General features: G+C 36.7%; 1 protein-coding gene across 1 annotated transcript in view; it reads right to left on the reverse strand.

Annotated features, from left to right (window-relative positions):
- The window catches only part of RPGRIP1L (RPGRIP1 like), a 116,744-nt gene that overhangs the window by 42,169 nt on the left and 53,825 nt on the right, over nucleotides 1–20,750 (reverse strand). The window contains exons 9-18 of the mRNA XM_063437366.1: nucleotides 19,571–19,644; nucleotides 16,039–16,184; nucleotides 15,452–15,558; nucleotides 13,491–13,541; nucleotides 10,245–10,424; nucleotides 9,304–9,421; nucleotides 4,235–4,687; nucleotides 4,003–4,151; nucleotides 2,311–2,677; nucleotides 1,067–1,278 (exon numbers count right to left, since the gene is read on the reverse strand). Of these exons, the coding sequence (XP_063293436.1) occupies nucleotides 1,067–1,278; nucleotides 2,311–2,677; nucleotides 4,003–4,151; nucleotides 4,235–4,687; nucleotides 9,304–9,421; nucleotides 10,245–10,424; nucleotides 13,491–13,541; nucleotides 15,452–15,558; nucleotides 16,039–16,184; nucleotides 19,571–19,644 (1,857 nt within the window). The remainder of the gene's footprint in view (nucleotides 1–1,066; nucleotides 1,279–2,310; nucleotides 2,678–4,002; nucleotides 4,152–4,234; nucleotides 4,688–9,303; nucleotides 9,422–10,244; nucleotides 10,425–13,490; nucleotides 13,542–15,451; nucleotides 15,559–16,038; nucleotides 16,185–19,570; nucleotides 19,645–20,750) is intronic.

Below are 20,750 nucleotides of genomic sequence, written 5' to 3' on the forward strand. Positions count from 1 at the left end.
TCAAATTAATGTAAAGTGGATCTAGTCAAACTGGTAAAAGCAACTACTAGGCATGATGGCTGATGATGCCTGCAGAAAAATCCAATGCAAAGGCAATTAAATTTGCTTCTTCAGGTTTTTTTTGAATTTAGATTAATCATATGCTGGCTAAGCTACATTTTGGACAATATAACAGTAGCTGATAAATCCTAGGAACTTTAACCCATTTTTGACAAAATGTACAATTACATGATAAAGGGACTAAAACATGACCATATAAGAAGTTAAGTTAATATGAGTACATTCAGCAAAAGTATAAGAAAGAACTTGCAGAGTTTTTGGTTCTGGACTGCCCTTACGGGTAGGATCAGTTCCTACCGCTTCGGAATATGTCCTCTGTTATGGCCCAATATGTCCTCTGTTATGGCCCAAGTGAGCAAAATCTATTTTGAGACCTGAGCGGGGATTTGCTGAAGGGCAACCTAACTGAAAAACTTGTCAGATCAGCATCAACAGATTCAAGTCTTGCTTCATAAATTTTAAAGTAGGTCTGTAGGTAGTATACAGAGTAACCTGCTCAACTTTAGAAGTGGAATACTTAAAACATTATTCATCTGTGGATAAAAAAAAACAAAAAAAAAAAAAACATATTTTTTCTTACCCCTTAGGATAAAACCAAAATATCCTACTTACCCACTACATAGGTTCTGGCAGAAGTAAAACCAAGGGCCAGTGAAAGTTAACTTAGAAATATAGTAATAATGGGTTCATAAACAAAGGTGTGAGCAGTCTCAGTGAGTTGTCTCTTGTGTTCGCCTACCCAGTGTATGGGTGTGTAGAGAGTAATGACATATGCAAATTACACTGGAGATATGCCTTACCTCCTTTTCATCACGTTTGTGATGTCACTAAGGCCTAATTACTGCCCTATTTTTAGTTATAAATAAACTTCACACCCCATCTCCCAGCATGAAGAAAAATAAAGGGGTCCCAGTCATATAGAATAAAATATATCAATAAAAGTATTTTTTTCACAGTGAAGGTGACCTGTGATACAATTAGTATTTACAAGTCAAAATATACTTACATGTGAAACTGGCACTGTAGGCACCTGATTAGGAGTCTTTATCTCATGTTCTTCGAGTAAACGGACAGGAAGTGGTGTTTCTTTTGGTAGCTCATCAAATAATGGTGCCGTTATAATTGAATCAGTTGGAGGAAGATAAGTCTCCTTCCATTTTAGCGTAACATTTATGGTACCTCTGACTTCACTATTGTTATCCATCAGCTCGAACGTCCCTAAATAAAAAAAAAACAATGTACATGTATTTTAGTGAGACATTCAGTTTAGTGCCATTTATGATGTTTAAGGGGTAGAAATGATCCAGCAACACATACAATGTATACTTATAAAGGCTTGTTTAGGAAGGCAAAATAATCCCCACTTAAATTCAACTAAAGTCCCTGCTTACATATTAGATGTGTGCATGTGTAATAGTCTGTGTATACATTGCATTTAATGTGTCCCTGGGGTTCCAGTTCTCCATAGAAATTTATTTTCCATATTAAATAAACCTAACACATTAAACAGTTTTGTGCTGTGCATCTACTTAACACTTTATAATGCCAAAATAGTTCAGCCGCAGAACAGGCGGATATTTATGTGAATTTAATATGTAGTTTTATTTAATTTCAACCAGCTAGATTGTAATCTCCCTTGACCATGGTCCTCTTCCCCTTCCCTTTCTCTTAACACTTGCTGTTTGTCTTTTATTCTGTGCTTATATGCCACTGTAAAATTGTACAAATGTGCAGAAACAGTTTGCTCTGTATTAACTCTTTGTGGAATATATCCGACAAAATATTTTACCTTTTGCGGTCAAATGTCGGTCTTTCCCTGGAGAGTACCGCTGATCCTCCGTGCCGGCACCTCCCAGCCTATGTGCGTTACACACATTCACGCCACCCAGCACAGAGGATCATCGGTACTCTCAAGGGATGATCCGACATTGAACCGCAAATGGTAAAATATTTTGTCGAATGTATTCCGACATAGGACTGCAAAAGGTTAATGGTAATATTCAGAATAATGGTAATAAGCACAGGTGCCAAATATATGCCCACACTTTCAAAATTCCATTGCAATCCCCCTTTTTTTCTGATTCTACTGCCTTCCTTTAGCATCATCAACACATTTGATGTGCTAGCTCTGATCGTGATTGCATAACTTACAGAATTATGCATGCGCTAAAAGATCCAATAATGTAAATTTAAACATCTTAAGCAGAATGATCTAATTTCTCACTTATATTAAAGACCATGTTGTCCTACCTGCAATGCATTTGTTATGAGCAAGGGAGATAAGAGGCACAATAGCTTTTCCGAGGTATGCATCGCTCATTTCCTTGTCATCAAAGACATGGACAGCAAGAGCTTCGGATTTCAGATAGCGATCTAGGTCACTGTTCATTGACACAGGGAAGGACATGTGGTCTTCAAACTGTGGGTCATTGCTACTGGTGATAATCGGTGTGTAATGGTCGCTAAAATGGAAGAAAGTGTAGGCCACATAGGGGCAAGGCTGGTGTGTGTTAGATCTTGCCTGCAGATTGTTGCAGCTTTTCACAGTAACGTAGAGCTCATTAAGGTTCTGGTCTGTTGGGGCAGACAACATGGATTGTGCTCTACTAACGGAATTCTGGTAAGAGGGAGAGAACGAGACATGTTATTTATAAAACTGTTATTTCATATTTAATTAGAGAACGCTTTTGATAATGTATAATGCAAACCGATGCTGCAAAGACGTGATAAGTAATCTGGAAGTAATAACATTACATGATTCAGTAAAGGTTATTTACTTGTCTGTAAAAATTGCTGTTTTCGATATCAGCCCATAGATGGAGATTTTGGATCACAGAAGATATATATTCCCAAGGAACCAATGCTCCTCTAATAAGTTCCTTAAAAAAAAAATCATCGCTTTATTAACTTTCCTCCAGAGTATTAAGAAAGAAAGCCTTGATAAATTACCATTTTTATGAACTTAGCTGGCTCAGTGATTTCAAGTGATCTGCTTGCACAGTGATTGACACTTATGATTTGTTCTTTGGCAAAGAGGTACAGCACATCAGGAGATTGCAAGAAAGGCCAGACACCAAATGGTTAATACCTGCAGTGGTTATTAGGTCAATGCTCTGTCATGGTATACATTATTTTGGCTTTTTGCAGAAGTTTTTATTATTGCTATATGTTTGTTCTGCAGTGTTTTAACCTGCTTTCATGGGCTGGATAGAATAAAGAATAAATCAGTTGTTGGTAATTTAATTATCAGCAGACTTTGTTTTACCATAGATAAATACATCAAATCCTTCAATAGAAGGTAAGTATGTCTATATACAGATATATACACACACACACACACACACACACACACACACACACACTCGTGTGTTTTTAGTACTTGTTATGTACCAATTATATTCTCTTGAAAAGAGCAAAGCAGGCTAGATGGGACAAATAGTCAACAGGCGAAATAACATTAGATAACATTAGCAAATCAAGCAAGTAATTATTGGGTCTGTACAAACACAAATGCAGACTGAACGAGCTGCAATGCAGGATTAAGAATAAAACCAGATTTGGAACATTTGAACTTCAATGTAGAAAAAGCTTATTGGGAGTAAACAGATAAGATTGTGGCAGCAACAAATGTGTAAAGAAGCTGACCACAAAGGACAAGACCCTTGTAACAAAAACCACAATATGAGCATAAGTTATTATGGTGCTTGGAGTGTCACGTAAAGCTTTTTTAGTGAAATATTTTGTACCAACATTTTTGTATAACATTTGATAAAATGTACATGTGCTGGCTGAAAGCTGCCTTCCTCACGGCCATTGTTCAATATAACAAATTGATGGATAATGATATAAAACATTTTTTTTAATGTTATATTTTAGGTGTACATGTGTTCTGTTGTTTTGTAACTGAATTAAAAAGATACATAGGCCCTAATATACACTTACCTGACTTTGTTCTGGTTCCCTGAGGTTTGATGTAATGTATCCCAAGGCTTTGGCCCTCTCTTTATACAGTCGTATAGCTTGTTCCATGGGAACCCTTAACCGAATCCAATACTCCACTGTACCATAATTCTGAATCTTACTGTCAAGTCCTAAAATAGAAAAGTTGCACTGTCTGTAATCACAAACTTACCACATTTATGAAAACTATGGAAGAAATTGTTACATCACTCACCTACAAGCATAGCACTACTAAAGATACGTCCACTTTTTTCCAGAATATCATGAAACCTAAGCTGGCACATTGCCACGGTTTGATAGTCTGTGCCAAACGCCAAATGCACCTCCAGTCTTGCTGTGCTCTTCTGAACATACTGCAGGAAAAAGTCGTCAACGTGTACCGTATATTGGGATGTGAAGTCATATGCAGGTTGCATGCCACGTACTACAGGGGTTGTTTGCATCTCAAAGTCATAGAAAGCATATGTACAGAAAGTGGCAGGCTCCTGATCTCCAAAGCTTTGACTAGCTGCTGGAGAGAAAGTCACTTTAGAAATGTGGATCTCAAAGAGGTTCTCGCCACGTTCCAGTTTCACAGACTCATCAAACTCGACCACATCATCATCTGACGTTATGTCTGGTGTGAATTTGAATTGCTTGGTTCCATATGCAATGTCTTTCAACTGGGCTAAAAATATGAACAACATGCAGCGATTATTTACCTTTAATGATAATAAGATCATGATTGATGAAACAATGGTTTTATTTTCTGAGTTTATCAACATGCCCAGAACATGCACAAATAAAGTGTACATATGCTGTTGTTTCATGGGGATACATCCACAGCAAAATATGCAATCTAATTTACATATCCACATAATATTTTAATAGGTAAGAATACAAAAAATTTATTTAAATGCAGAAAGATACCTTACACTATATACATTACAGATCACACAATATGTTTTTTTATATTATGTATTACAATTACTAAGATGTACTATATAATTACATAGCTATTACGAATTAGAAGATACAAGTCTATAAGCTACATACATAGTTTTTTTGACTATAAAAACGTAAATGTTAACCAAAATTACAGTATAACATCACAAATAGCCTGCCTAACCCTATTACGCTCTCCCCTAGTCTTCAATCATTTAAGAAGTCCTTCAAAACCCATTTCTTCAGGAAAGTTTATGGCCTCCAAAAGTAACTTCTATCTCACAAACCAGTTTCTTGCTCTCTTCAAAAGAGCCACACTCTGGGTATCTATCTTTTGGGCAGTCCTGCTGTAACATTCTGTAATTGTTATTGTGTAATTTACTGTTAAATGTCTTCCTTTTTACAATATTGTAAAGTGCGGAGGAATAAGTTGGCACTATATAAATGCCCAAAATAATAACAACAACACTTGGAGCAAACTCTCAAATGTGGCCTAGTTATGGCATCAGCTGACTGTTTGATGCCTGCGACTTGCAATTCTAAATACTCAAAAATAAGTGACTGTCATATATTAATGTACGCTTTGATTTTTTACTTTATTATGCCTAGTCAGATACTTCACTCAACGAGCAGTTTTAAAAGTTTTTAAGTTGTTTTATCTTTTGTCAGACTCATTCTAGTTTATATTAGCAAGCCAACAACTATTGCCTAGGCTGAATTTAGCTGGTGGGTAAATATCCGGGCCAATGCAGCATAGTATTTCAGATTTATAGTTAACTACTATAAAGCTAGTTTAAGCATTATTGAAAGATTATTGAAAGACGAGTTTACCATTTTGAAATACGGTGGAAATATTTGATATGTATAACATATCCCACATTTATAGTTTTTTTGTATTTGTCTCACGCTGACATGTCTAAACTTGCATGTATTCATATCACTGCACCACCGTAAATAAAAAATAAAAATAACACAACATCAGATATATGTTAACTAGCTAGCCCTATGGATTGTGTAATGCATGATTGTGATCAGACACTTCTTCATTACACATCATTAGACTAGATACCATCAGTTATATCCTTACTAGCTAACTCCCAGCATGCTTCACATCTATGCCATTACCTAGAATGCCTCCCTCAAAATATGCCTTATTGTAAATATTTTGCACCGCACAAAAGTACATTGTCACGCTTACTTTAGGCAAAAAAATGTGCTTGTGTACATATTTCTGTCTACAGCGTATGCCAAATAAATAAAGACAGCCATGTTGAATTACTATTTTGAGTCATTTTTAGGAACCACCTACAAGGTAGCAAAACCTGATAAATAGCACTTAAAGGAACACTCCAAGTACTACCTGCCTGCTATAGTGGCTATAGTGTCAGGAGTGCTAACAGTTTAACAACTTACCGGGGTCCCACCAGGTGTCCACTCTCACCCAATGAGCATGGGTCCAAATGGCTGGGTTTAGCTCAGACCAGCTAACTGAAAGCTCCTTGGCAGGAGCGTCTGGCAGTAGGGGAGGCAGCAGCATGCACCCAACAGAACCCAGGTAATTTGTCAAACTGTTCTTAAACGGTTTTGACTACTTACACTTAGAGGGAGACCATACCCACTACAGCAAGTTGTATTGGCTAAGGTGCTTGGAGTGTTCCTTAAAGGCGTTTCCATAAATGTAAATTAGATGGCAGTCATCTCAAAGATAACGTAAATGGTGTTAATAAGGGTTAAAAATATATAATATGCCAATATATGGAATAAAGATTGTGACGGAACGCAGTCACTGAGTACCACATGTGCCCACTCGCTTGCCTGCTTATTGTTTTCAATGACTCCTTATCTAAGGGGCAATCAGAAGGGTTTCTCCCCTTTTTTCCTGTACATCCTTATCCCAGAGGGTTAGAGGGTGACCCTCTGTAAGGTTGCTGCCTCCTTTGTATATTATTAGCGCTAACCTACTCCACACTTTTTCTTGAATCAGAAGGGTTAGTTTATACAGAAAGCCAGACTTCCAGGCCACGTATATGCAACTTCTCACACCTTACAGAATAGCTCTGTTCGGGCCCCAGCTTCAAAGAGGAATTTAGATTGTAAACCTTCTTCCCTTCCATACAATCAAATTAAAAATTTGAAATTGACAATATCACCTCTACCAGACAGCCGGTTCATATATGCACTACACTAATTACATAAAATGGCATTATTCTATATTGCAACAATTAATTATGTACCCTTGCCGTGACACCTCCCCCAGATCCCAGCTATTCAGTGATGTAACTTTCATGGGGTTCTGAAATATTAAAATGTGTTTGTGGGGTGTTTTAAAATTGTATGTTTTTTTGTAACTGGGAGATAATTGAGTTTGTACAGTTACTGACTCAATTATCTCCCAGGCACAGGGGAGGAGTTTGTGTGTAATTGTATTAAGACCCCTTGCTGGGGTTCTGTATATAACTTGGCTGTACCATGTTCCATTAAACTTAAGTTGAGTTGTATTCCCAGAACTGTGTGTCGTCCAGTTACTGGGGGGAAATGGATGTCTGTATATTTTAAGGGTTCCAGAGTGGCTGAGGGAAGGAATTAGCAGAGGTAACCGCTCGAGTTACCCGTGGTCCGCTACAAAGCTATCCTGCAGATTGATCCAAAATATAAATAAGAAAACAAGTATGTATTATGAAAATTTGCATGTTGCTGAATGTTTGACATGTAAAAAAATAAATATATAAACGAATACCAATGCAGCAGTGGCCTCTACTCCAAATAATTTCAGTTAATGAACTCCCTGAGATTCTAATTTGTATTTTTTAAACTCCAATTTAATAGGTATAAGTATAGATCCAAGCACAACTAAAATATAGAGATCTGGATATATTTGATGTGTGTATCAGCTAATGGAAAGCATCACTAGATGGTGCTATTTCAGGTATGAGAAGTCCAGTTATTTGGGATGAACTCTGCATTTTTCAATAAAGTGCAGTTTTATTTTCTTTGCTTCAGAGTCATTTACATTACACATATCACTATTAAGTAATATGCTTTGTGAAATTTATGAGAAACGTGAAATATACATTCCAATTAGAAAGCTGCATGGAACTTAAATCTGTCATAAACAATGAATCCAAGCACTGCTAAAGTATTCTGGTTTAATTACATCTGTATACACAAGCTGCAATCACTGTGTTTAACCCCTTAAGGACCAAACTTCTGGAATAAAAGGGAATCATGACATGTCACACATGGCATGTGTCCTTAAGGGGTTAAAGGCACACCCCACACACCTTTATAACTTCCATAAATTAAAAACCTTCCTCGATGCCTACAATATTGTGTTGGTAGTTTGTGGTTTGTAACTTTACTGCAGGTAAAATGTGCAATTTACCTCAATGTTCAGCTTCTGTTTTCTCCACCAAACAAATGTTAGAGGGAATTGTAGACACCATAGCATTGTCATTCAGAAATAGTTAATATTTGTATTCAAGTGAGCGCAAATTCAGATGGTAAAGCAAAGTCCTTTTCACAAAAAAAAAGTACTAAAATGTAGCACCTATGAGCAGGATCATGACGTCAATATGTTTGTGTGTGTGTGTAACATCACAAATGTTCTAATGCTTAGTGCAAACATTTGTATGTGAAAACAATGGATGGGTGTACATAATTAAGATCCTAGTAACTAAACTACTTTATATACAACAATTTACCATTAGTTTATCTCTGTGTTTCCTTATTATAAAATAAGAAAGTGTAGGGCACTATTTTACTCGGAAATCTTAAATTCTTGCTTCAAAATTGAGGTCCCTGTTCCACAGACCAAAGTATAATTTCAAGAAGAAAGCTTTAGCACACAGTGTAGTGATAAATGCTTTATTCAGCCATCAAATACTGTCTAGCAACGTTTCGACACTAAACGTGTCTTACTCAAGGCTAAAAGCCATGTTTAGTGTCAAAAAATTGCTACTCTGGGTTTGATGGCTAAATAAAACGCCATTTATTGCCACACTGTGTGCGAAGTTTCTCTTCTTAAAAATGTTCCTTAATATTAGGTCCTGGTAAAATGTGGTCCAAGAATACTCAGAACTATATATCAAAGTTATCATTCTGTCTCTCCTAAATGGCACTCTACTTCAATCCCCGTCTTGCTCTAAACAACTGCTTGGAAATTGAAATTGAGTCTAAAGCAGTTCTATTTACTTATTTCTTAGTTTGGCTACTTTGCTTTATTTCAATGTAATGTTTATGTTTGTCTAGCTCATTGACATAGCACCGTCATTCCATCATATATTTTTAACAGATTGCTTTCATTCAGCATGTGTTTGTGGATTTCAGTCAAATGTAACAAAGTAGAAAAACCAACTCTACCTTCAAGCCTGCGAATGCGAGCAGCTCTGACGTCTAGTAAGTGTGCATACTGTTTTAATTTTAACTCGTAATCCTGTTGTATTCTCTCCATCTTCCGAGTTACTGCTTCTACTTCAACCTGAAAAAAAAAAAAAAATAGATAATGTCCATTCTTTTCTAGGACTCAAATTGTAGACTAATAATGATCTAAACAGTAAGAATCCTCAATTTTTTTTATCTAGGGACAAATATAATGCCTGGAAAGGTCTTTATTCCAGCGCAAAGAGAGTCTCCATACTGCAGCTCCAATCAAACTCCTGCGTAGTCATTGTTACTGATGACTTGGATCCAATCAGATGCTGTTCATTAAGAAGAATTGGGACACACGAGAATGCAAATGCAAAAATATTGATTCTTTCAAAACTGACACTTTTATAAAATAAGACTGCGGAGACATACAGTTAAAGGGACACTATAGTCACCAGAACAACTTATTTAATTTGTTCTGGTGAGTAGAATCATTACCTTCAGGCTTTTTGCTGTAAACACTGTCTTTTCAGAGAAAATGCAGTGTTTACATTACAGTCTAGTGAGAACTTCACTGGCCACTCCTTAGATAGCTCTTAGAGATCATTCCTAAGTCATGGCTGCCTAAAATGCATTGTGTCCCCTCCCTCTGCATGCAGACTCTGAAATTTCCTCATAGAGATTCATTGATTCAATTCATCTCTATGAGGAGATGCTGATTGGCCAGGGCTGTGTTTGAATTGCGCTGGCTATGCCCCTGATCTGCTTCTTTGTCAGCCTCAGCCAATCCTATGGGGAAGAATTGTGATTGGATCAGGCTACCACTGCATTTTCTCTGTAAAGACAGTATTTACAACAAAAGGCCTGTCCCTTAAGTCCCTTTAAGCTCTAAGCAGATGATATATATTACTAGTGATCAATCATTATCCACATACCTGGTAATCTTTGTTAATGTTATGCTGCATGATTAGCATATTACGAGTCTTCTCCAATTCCTGTACAGTCTCCGCATGACTTGCCTGTAGCTCCCTCATTGTCTTCTCCAAGTCTTTGCCAACATCATCGTCGACTTTTTTCAAAAACGTCAGTTCGCCAGTTTTTTGCTGTTTGCGAGCCTAGATAGGAAGACATTATTCTACAGGTCATTACATGTATGTAAAATATACAAACAAATGTGCCTGAATTGACCTAAAAAAAGAACTGCAATTAATCTTGACTGTTATGTTTCTGCTTCAAAGTTAATGTTTCCAGACATATAAAGGTTAAGAACAAGAAAAAGTTGACTTGAGGTTCTGGAATATGTAGCACTTAATAATTCACAGAGCTGCAAAGATGTTGATGATTAACAAAGCTGTATTTTAAGCCAACTAATTATGACTTTATTATGAGTATGCACTGGCATGTGCTATTGGTCCAGTCTGTTTGTAATTGTTAAAGTGCCAAAATAGCCATATGTTTTCAAAGTATTTATCAAGCCATAACCAATTATGGAGACAAACTGCACATGCAGAGATGTAGAGAGTTCTACGACTGATGAGCAAATCTCAGTGGGAGTAAGAAAACTTGCATACCATCAAGACAAAGCAAATTACAAATCTATGAAGCAGGAATGGAGTACCACTGTATGATGGATGATACATAATGAAGCACAATACAAACATGGTAAAGTCTTAACCCCTTAAGGACCAAGCTTCTGGAATAAAAGGGAATCATGACGTGTCCCACACGTCATGTGTCCTTAAGGGGTTAAAGGCTTAATTTTAACACGATAAGCACTTGCCATCATTGTAAAGTGCATGCTACTTAGAGCACTCTGAGCCCCCATGCACTCTGCTATCAGTTTATTAAGCAGTTTCAATCCACCAATCTATGGCGATAAACTACCTATTCCATGATTCTCTGCAGGACAGGCTATTGTAGGATACGATCTGTCCCTGTAGACCTAATAAAATGCTTCTGATTGGTTTGCCTAGTTTTGCATTGTACCTGATTCAAAGCTGTATGCCCTAGTATGAGCATTATTTTTAGAACTCAAATATATGTGCTAGATCCTACAATTGAAACCTAAGCTCCACGTTGCCTCATGGAGGAAAAACTAACCACATTATACAACTCTCAAACAGTGCCATTTAAGAGTTAAAATCTTGCAGACAGTTTTGCATATTTTATGATTTTTTTTTGTGTGTGTGTGTGTGTGTGTGTGTGAGAGATTTAATAACTAATTGGTTTTTTTTCTGCTGTTTCTTCTATGTCATGCCCTGTCATTTTCAGTTCTGCACTACTTTTTGGTGGTGCAAGAGATTTATCAATCAAGCTTATTAAACGGTCTTATTACTCCTCTGCTTTTGGTGCTTACTTTGCAAACCAACATATCTGCTTTTAGGGCTAAATAATCAAGGGGATTAACGAGACTTGTTTTGCGCTTGTTAACATCTGATCTCTCTCTTGATTGTCTAACTATGGTCAGTCTCATATGAAAGTTTCACTATAACAGAATGCACAGATTTGCTCTATCCCATCTGTGCTTGTTTAAAAATGTACACTAATAACAATTAGTGCCACACAAAGAGGCAACAGAAAGCATAGCGAGCAAATTAATAAACATGGAATAATCACAGGTAAAAACAAATGGAAGAATAATGGCACAAACCAAGGGTGGAATTTAAGATGTCAAAATATATCACTTTTAGACTATTTCTTAGAACTCATAATACGAACAGAATACAGACACTATAGCATTAGGAATACAGGTCCCTTTAAGAAAAAGAACCGGTTGTAATAATAACAATGTTTACATGAACTACAAACAAAGAAACATTAGAAGCTTACAAGCAAACTAAGAATTTTGAGGTGTGTGTGTAACTTTTAACAGGGAATTTAGAAAATGAATCACTAAATCACGAATGGGGTATCTGAAGTGAATGTGCACAAAACGAGAACAATACATTTATTGGGATCACTTTTTTTAAAAACTAAAATTTTATTGATAATTGTGACGATACGGCTGTAATTTATCGTCCGTGGGTATTCTTTTTACATAACTTGCAGCACTAAACTGCTCCACTAAATGCTAGGACTCCTCTTTGGTAGCGTATGCAGGATTGACTGAGCTGATATCTGGTTACTTCATAATATTCTTAAAATACACTTAAAATAACAGTTATGAAAATGGAGGACCTTCTGGTCGACCCAGGGTTAGAAAAGAAAACATTTGAAGATATGGCACCCCTGGATACAATATTGGTTAAAGGGATAATAATAGGGATTCCCTTAGCTTACTTTTTGCCGACATACATAGGACATGCGGGTGAATATTTGGTTAAGCACAGAGGTAAATGAATATTCTTAAGATTGATAATCACAAGATAAGTTTAGTCTAATGTATTTATTATTATCAGAATGTTTTGTTTTCTGTGCTTTTTTTTGTTTGTGTGTTTGTTTTTACATATGAATAACTTCTACTAGTTAAGAGGATAGATACCCAAGATCTATGCTCAGAAAAGATTTATATAACCTGTGTGTACGGTAAAATTTCTTTTGCCTTGCTGGAGCATTGTACTAGTTTATCACAGTAGCAATACTCCACACGGGTGTATTAGGTCTGGATGAATAGACTTCATATCATGATGTATGTATGTATATATATATATATATATATATATATATATATATATATATGCGCACACATACACACACACGCGTGTATATTTATGTTTGTATACTTCCCCTCTTTTTTATTTCTGTACCCGTTTATAATAAAAAAAATTTTTTTTTTAAATCTTATAAAGATTAATTTATATTTTGAAAAAAATAACAGTTATGGCATTAGTAAAAACAAAAATTTAAAATAAAAGCTGAATTAATAAACTGCATAAAATATGAAAGCAAGAGTGTGGCTGACACTATGATAAATAATGTCCAGGTATTTTTAAACAGCAGCAGCAAAACAGTTAAATAGTTAGTGGCATGGTAAGTGTGTGAGAGAAACAAGGTGATGTTAGTATGTTGGAAGGAACGGTTGTTGGATAATTTTTTTCAGTGTGATCATAAAAAATGCAAAAGACATAAGTGTATCTTTGCATCAAATTGAGTTTCCTATCAGCTTTACATCAATAAAAAGCTTGTGTGAATCTGACAGGTCAGTTTAAGTCACAGGTAAGAAAGGAGCATCTCTGAATTACCTTTATTAGCATAAGAGCCTCGCTGAGTTCAGCCACATCCACATCACTCTCCTGAAGTGGAAACAGACAGAAAGGAGATCAGATAAGCAGAAGTGAATCTGATTTACATCTCAAGTAACAAGAACAAAATCTGGCATGACATAAACCTGTGCTGAGTGGTATTAAATAATGAAAATAAGCACCTGTTCTCCTGCAATGACAGCAACATATTACCTAGTTAAAATTGTAATGCAACTTTGATTTGTTTCCTGCATCCGTAGCATGAAATTTCAACTATTTCTTTGCGTTAAATTCTTATATCTGGGACTAAATAAGTGCAGACTGGCATTTTTGTTTTATTTCTTTGAATAGTTGTTAAAAATGATGGAACTTGAAAGAAATGTTTTCAGCCATAGTATGGGAGGGAGAAGGGGGCATGTATTGAAAAAGAGAAGGAAAGAAAGGAACATGTCAGTGAAGTGAAAGAGTCATACAGAAAAGGGAGCTGGATGGGTAGACAAATGGGGTATATAGACAGGGAGATGGATACGTATATTAAGGGTTACATAGATAGAGAGCATGGATCTGTAGTTCAATAGCCAATAGAAAGGCGGTATAGTTTAGTAAAGGAAAGGGGTTATGGAAATGGGTAAGCAAATGACATTGATGAGTAGAGATGACATGGGAAGGGGATGCATTCACACACTATACACAAACATATGCCTGCATTCACACACAGGCACTCCACCCAAGAATGCACCCCTCTCCCCACACATGCACACACTTGCATTCCACACGAATACACCCCTGCATTCACACACAGGCAGTCAACACAAACACAACCTCGCCTTTATAAACACACCAACATTAAAATCAAATATTTTATTATATCTTTTAATGTGACAACACTGAAGAAATGGCAAACAAAAAAAAACTAACAGGCACTCCAAGTGTAAAGCCGCAGGCAGGTTTATTGCAACAAAATGCACCGCAACGTTTCGACCCGACTAAAAAAAACTCTGGTCAGGTCGAAATGTTGCGGTGCATTTTGTTGCAATAAACCTGCCTGCGGCTTTACACTTAGAGTGCCTGTGAGTTTTTTTGTTTGCCTTGTCGTGTTGGGATTGCTGGTCCTGCTCCGGAGCACCCGTGGCCGCTGGGAATGAGTGCGGTTCCTGCCATCAACACTGAAGAAATGACACGCTGCTACAATGTAAAGTAGGCACTAAGGGGTGTACTCACTTTTGTTGCCAATGGTTTAGACATTAAATTGCTGTGTGTTGAGTTACTTTGAGGGGACAGCAAATTTACACTGTTATACAGGCTGTACACTTACTACTTTACATTGTTGCAGAGTGTCATTTCTTCAGTGTTGTCACATGAAAAGATATAATAAAATATTTACAAAAATGTGAGGGGTGTACTCACTTTTGTGAGATACTGTACATACATAGTCTTGAGCTTTCCCTAAGGATTATGCTGTCAAGTCATGTACATGTCACAAAATAGTCATATGCCGTTGTCAAACAAAAGAGCAACACACATCAAACATTCACACATCATAAAACAAAATCTGTCATTAAAATGTTAATGACAGCAATACAAGGGCAAGGTGCTTCACTATTTTTGCTTGAAGGTACTGCATTATAAAGCTTTTATATAACAACGTGCACTCCTTTTATATCCACTCAGATAGTTAATTTGTAATCTGTCCACATGGAATAAAATAATTCTATTCAATTTAACATGACATCTTTCTAAGTAAAGATGCATGCACATTGCATTTGCCATAAAGTTGAAAATCCAAACTGACATTGGGTTAATAAACATCTTTGTAAAACCAAAAGAATCAAACAGGAATCCCTTTAAAAATGTGACAATCTACATGTGTATTGTATGCAAATATGTTGAAGTTTATGTTTCTATAGCACACAAAAAGTCATCAATTTAGAGTTAACTTTGTGTTTAACATACGTCAGTACCTTGGTGAAAAATCGTAGTTTGTTCTGAAATTCATCTAGCTGCTGCTTCTGTTCTAGATAACGCAACTGAAGTTTCCGATTTTCTTCACCCAACATCTCTGCACGCTCTTTGAAGAAAATATCCCATTTTAATATATAAACAAACCGATTTACAGAATTGAAATTATGTTTTAAATAATATTACTTAAAACATAAGCAAAACATAATGTAATTCTTATAAATATTGCATCTACAAGAATTTTATAATTTTTTTCTACGGTTTTTAGAAAACCAAACCTTGAAGTCTGTATAAGGACACCCAGAATACCCTCTTATTCTGACTTAATCCAGTGATGCCCAGAAATATTTGATACCCATAAAACATACGTTTACACCAGGTTCAAAATGTCTAGTCCTACACTACCAGACAGGTCTCAAAGTTACTTGTCACTGTAAGCATGTTGAGTCCATCGCAAACGCATCATGAATTTTCATTCGCCGAAGGTTAGTGGAATTTTGAGCCACGTTTATATCACTAGGAAACGTGAAACTGGCTTTTACAGCATTTAAGATGAGGGGGAATGTGGATGATCAACTAGAGAACTCACCTCTTTCCCGTTTGACTCTGTCAAGGATTTGATTTTTGTCAGCCAAATCAGATTTTAGTGCAGCTTCCAGTTGAGCAATCTGGATCTTCAATTGCTGTTCTCTCATCTTTGTTTTCTGCTCGTGACTGTTGCTGACATCAAACGCACTGCAAAAGAGTAAATGTACATACTTTGAAAACTGGCAACTAGGGCAGACATACAAATTGCCCTCTTGCCTGCTCTACTGTGCCGAAATTGAGCGGAATTATGACTACACATCTGCACTACTACAGAGGGATACTAAAGGAGTCTCATGTAATACTCCCATTTCAACAGTTATATCCTTTTTTACCATCCTGTAACATGATTCCTCTTAAGCCTATAACAATAAAAGCTAGAATATATTTACTGAGGAAATCAAATTATCGTAGGACGATCTGAGAGATCCTGGTCATATTGTGGCCTTTTCCCCAAGAATAAATCCAAAAGATTCTTACTATAATTAGCATTTATATATCGCCAACACGTTCCACAGCTCTTTACAGTTATACACTGGGGATCTAAAACAAGTATTGACATACAAAGTAGTGTTGACAGAGACAAAAGGTGAAAATGGTCCTGCTCAAACAATCTCACAATTTAAGAATCGTAAGAAGGCTAAGAAAGAGATTCACTGTAGTTGGCAGAAATCCAAAGGATATGAAGAGATACAATTATACACCTGTAGTTATGATGTCATGGTTAATAAAATAAAGTAAAGTATTAGGATAGTTATAGGATGGGTAAAGTCAAGTAAGCGAGGAAGAGAGGTTTTGTTAAGAGTCAATCTGACATAAGAAGGACATTTTATGTTAACAGAATGGTATATTGAGCAACTTGCAAGTAGTAATTAGGAGAGGAGTGCTAGCTTTGGGAAACGTATTTACAAAGATCAGAAGGGTGGTTATATGGGCAGAGGATGTGAACAACGTTTTGGTGAGTACGGTAAATGAGTCTTTAAGATTTCCACGAGGAAACTGATGTCACGCTGAGCGTAGTTGAATGGTGATTGATTGGAAAGAAAAATATTTAACATGAAAACAGGGAGGATATGGGAATGTTTATATGGAAGGAGCAAAGAACAGAAAGATAAGAGGGTGACAATGAAACATGCACTGTATGAATGAAGAATTTAAAAAAAAGATAAGAAATATAAACATAGTGTGAGCATCATAGTTTGTATGCATTGAAATAGATAATTACAAGCTGAAAATACAAAGTAAGTCAATACAGGATGAGTAATATGTTTAGTAACGTTTAAAAAAAAAAAAATTACACAAACTTATAACAGACAAATAATCTATATTTGTAAGCTATGTCCTTTACTGAAGAATTTAGGGTAAAATGCTATTTTTAAGTGTTTATCATCTTATGTAAATGTATTTGTCCATACAACACAATACTTTAGATGACTTTAGACTTTTACATGCCTTCTCTAGCATTTGTACTGTCACAGGAGTGCACAAGTGGTGTACCAGGTGTGCCTAGCACCTTAAATCCAGCTCCAAATTGTGTAATCTTTCCCTATTTCAGGAATCAAAAAAGAGGCTGTAGAAGTGCAATGACTTGCAAATTACACGGGACAAGATAAGGGAAAGAACAGCAGTGGTAACTAACTCAAGCTGGCCTAAGGAAAGAAATGAATTGAGGTATATTAGTTTAGTTTGTTTCATGAGTACAAATCCTTGAGAGAACACTGAAATGCTCTATGCATGCCGATATGTACTGTAGAAATAATATGTATTTTTAGGAACTATCAGTTTGTTATATTTATGTATGTATGCAGTTTGTGTGTATGTATGTGCGCGCACACACACACACACACACACACACACACACACACACACTACAATTGCAGACTATTAAGTGTAATATTATCTTCCATACAGTGTATTATAAACGGCACAGTGTATTATAAACAGAGCAGTCTAATGCTGCAGAGATCAGGTGTCACATATAAAAGCCTTGACTTAATTTAAACACGTATACATCATTATTTAGCTAAACCAGAAAAAATGTCTTGAGGATTTAGCAATTATGTATTCAATTTGGATACAAAAAGGAAAGTAAAAGCTAGTCCAAAAATGCGGGAGCATCTGAGCATGGAAAGGCTCTTTAAAGTTACAGCACTTGGAATTGAATGGCTGTGGCACAGAGATCACTTGTCCTAATGTTTTAGGAATTAGGCAAACATATTCTGTTATGCTGCTGCTTAAACCAAAGGCGCCGTGCACAGCCTGCGGTTGGGGAAGATGAAAGGCTCTGTGGGATGAGCAGGGGACTGGCCTTAATTTAGAGTCCCAGCTATGTAGAGGGGAAAAAAAAAAAAGCTGGCCCTGGATTCACTATTTGTGAGCCTGCTGAAGGAAATTAGATGTATAATGTATTGGAATCCAAAACTCAGTCACTGACAAGACCACAGAGTCTGTAAACTATGCTCGAAGAACATCAATCTGCACCTAACTCTGACGGGCAGGCCATGCTGTGAAAAACAAGAGGCATTAAAGAGTTGTGTTACTATAGGGTAGTAACATCTGTCCAAGTAATATCAAATCCATTTTGTGTTGCTTACTGAAGCTCTATGAACTCCAGTTTCCACTTTCTGAGCAACTAAAAAGCCTGTTTGTAATCAGAGGTGTTAAATGTATAGGAATCGGAAAATGTCATTTTCATCCGACACGAAAGGTCACAATAAATAAACAAACAGTATTGTATGGCACATGAGGGCAAAAGAATATACTGCTTCACAAAAGGACGGAAATTCTTTCCCCTCCCCCTCTCAAATAGAAAACCTGTCTGCAATAAGGGGAAAAAATGAATGCGGAATGAGCTCAGCTCAAGCAGAAATGCAATTTAAAAAAACTGATTTCCAACACAAATAAAAGATATGGCATCTAATAGAGAATAATGATTTAATAAGTCGGACTACTGTATAAGTCGCACTGTTTGTACTTTATGGTCAGAAGCCTAATGCTTAAGAGAAATGCTTTACAGATTTCTTATTTTGCAAATACTTTACAATATATAGACCCTGATGAAACATTTACACATTTAAAATGTTTGCAGCCAGAGGGGACATGTAACACAGGAGGATTTATGAAACACATGAATATGAAGTGAAATTAAGTTCGGGATGTGTAGTTCTTCAAATAGAGCTATCGAACTAGAGTTTTTAACAGTTTAAGATCGACAAAAATCTAATTTTAATTCTAGAGCAGGCATAGGAAACCTCCGGCACCCCAGATGTTTTGGACTACACCTCCCATGATGCTTTGCCAGCGTTATGGGTGCAAGAGCATTACGGGAGGTGTAATCTACAACATCTGGAGTGCCAAGGTTTCCTATTCATGTTCTAGAGAGTGCTCTAAACAGATGTCCAAGGAGGGATCATAGGTGATTTTCAGCAACTTTACCAACACTAATTACTTTAGAAGTAAAAACTGACCTTTCCATCAAAATTTAAAAGCACTGAAACACAGACATTGAAAAATGTAAACAGCGCATGACTTAATACCTGTTGTAAAGCTTGTCATAATTTTCCTTTAAGAGATCTCGTTCTTTCTCCAAGTCACGGATTTGATCAAGTAGCTAGAATGTAATAATACAAGTATATTAAATATATTATAAAATATTAGGTATATAGTACATGGATGTCGTATATGGTATATCATAAATGGCTTGTCTATCATATGAAACTGTAATAGGAAATATTCTACAGGAAGTGTGATCGGAACGGTGTGATGACCGTTCGCATATGCAGCATATTACATTAGTGAGTTGCCACTTCGATTTACTTATAACATTCATTTAAATAGGAGGAAAAAAACACACTTTGCTCCAGTGACAACTAGGTGTGAACAAACATATTCATGCCTAACTAGCTAACCCAAAGTCATGGAAAATTGCCCATGCAGACCTAAATAAGGGACAGAAAGTACAATACAGCCTGTAGCGGACCACAGGTAACCCGACCGGTTACCTCCACTATTTCCTTCCTTCAGCACCTCAGGAACCCTTAAAACAGGCAGACAGCCATTGCCCTAGTAACTGGATGACACACAGATCTGGAGGTACAACACTGACTAAACTCTGTTTATTTTGTCACACAAGGTTTTACATGCATAGACCCCCTACACAGGGTCTCCAACACAAAACAGGGGTTTCAATCCCAAGAAGCTGATGGGGATGGAAGAGGGACAAAGCAGCCAGTTCAAACTGGGCTGGCAGTGTCCCTGTGGCAACGCCCTGCTGTGACAGGAAAAGGAAGGGGGAGAGGCACAGACAAGCAATACTATACTTAACAGAGCTGCTGCGCCCCCTCCCCCCTTTGTTGACCGACAGCTGCATATACAGGCACATGTAAGAGTCCCAAAAATGGGGCCGCAAGCTTATGCCCCGTGCTAAACAAATCAGGCCATCCATCACATATCTCCCCCATAGAAATCAACAGCGGGTACATGGGGATATGACACTCAGTGACAGCGTTCCGTCACACAGTCCATCACTGCCTAGGAACACCCAACATGTCTTGCACATGACTATAGAATAAATAGGTGACAGTGGTGCACCACTGTCACCAATTTATTTTGTAAATATGTGTGAGGTAAATAGTTATTTTAGCTTTAAAACACCATTTGCCTAGATAAAAGACTTTGTCTAATTAGTATTCAGGAAAATAGGTTTGCATGAACAGT

Source organism: Pelobates fuscus, chromosome 12 (genome assembly GCF_036172605.1).
Source record: "Pelobates fuscus isolate aPelFus1 chromosome 12, aPelFus1.pri, whole genome shotgun sequence".
NCBI lineage: Eukaryota > Metazoa > Chordata > Amphibia > Anura > Pelobatidae > Pelobates > Pelobates fuscus.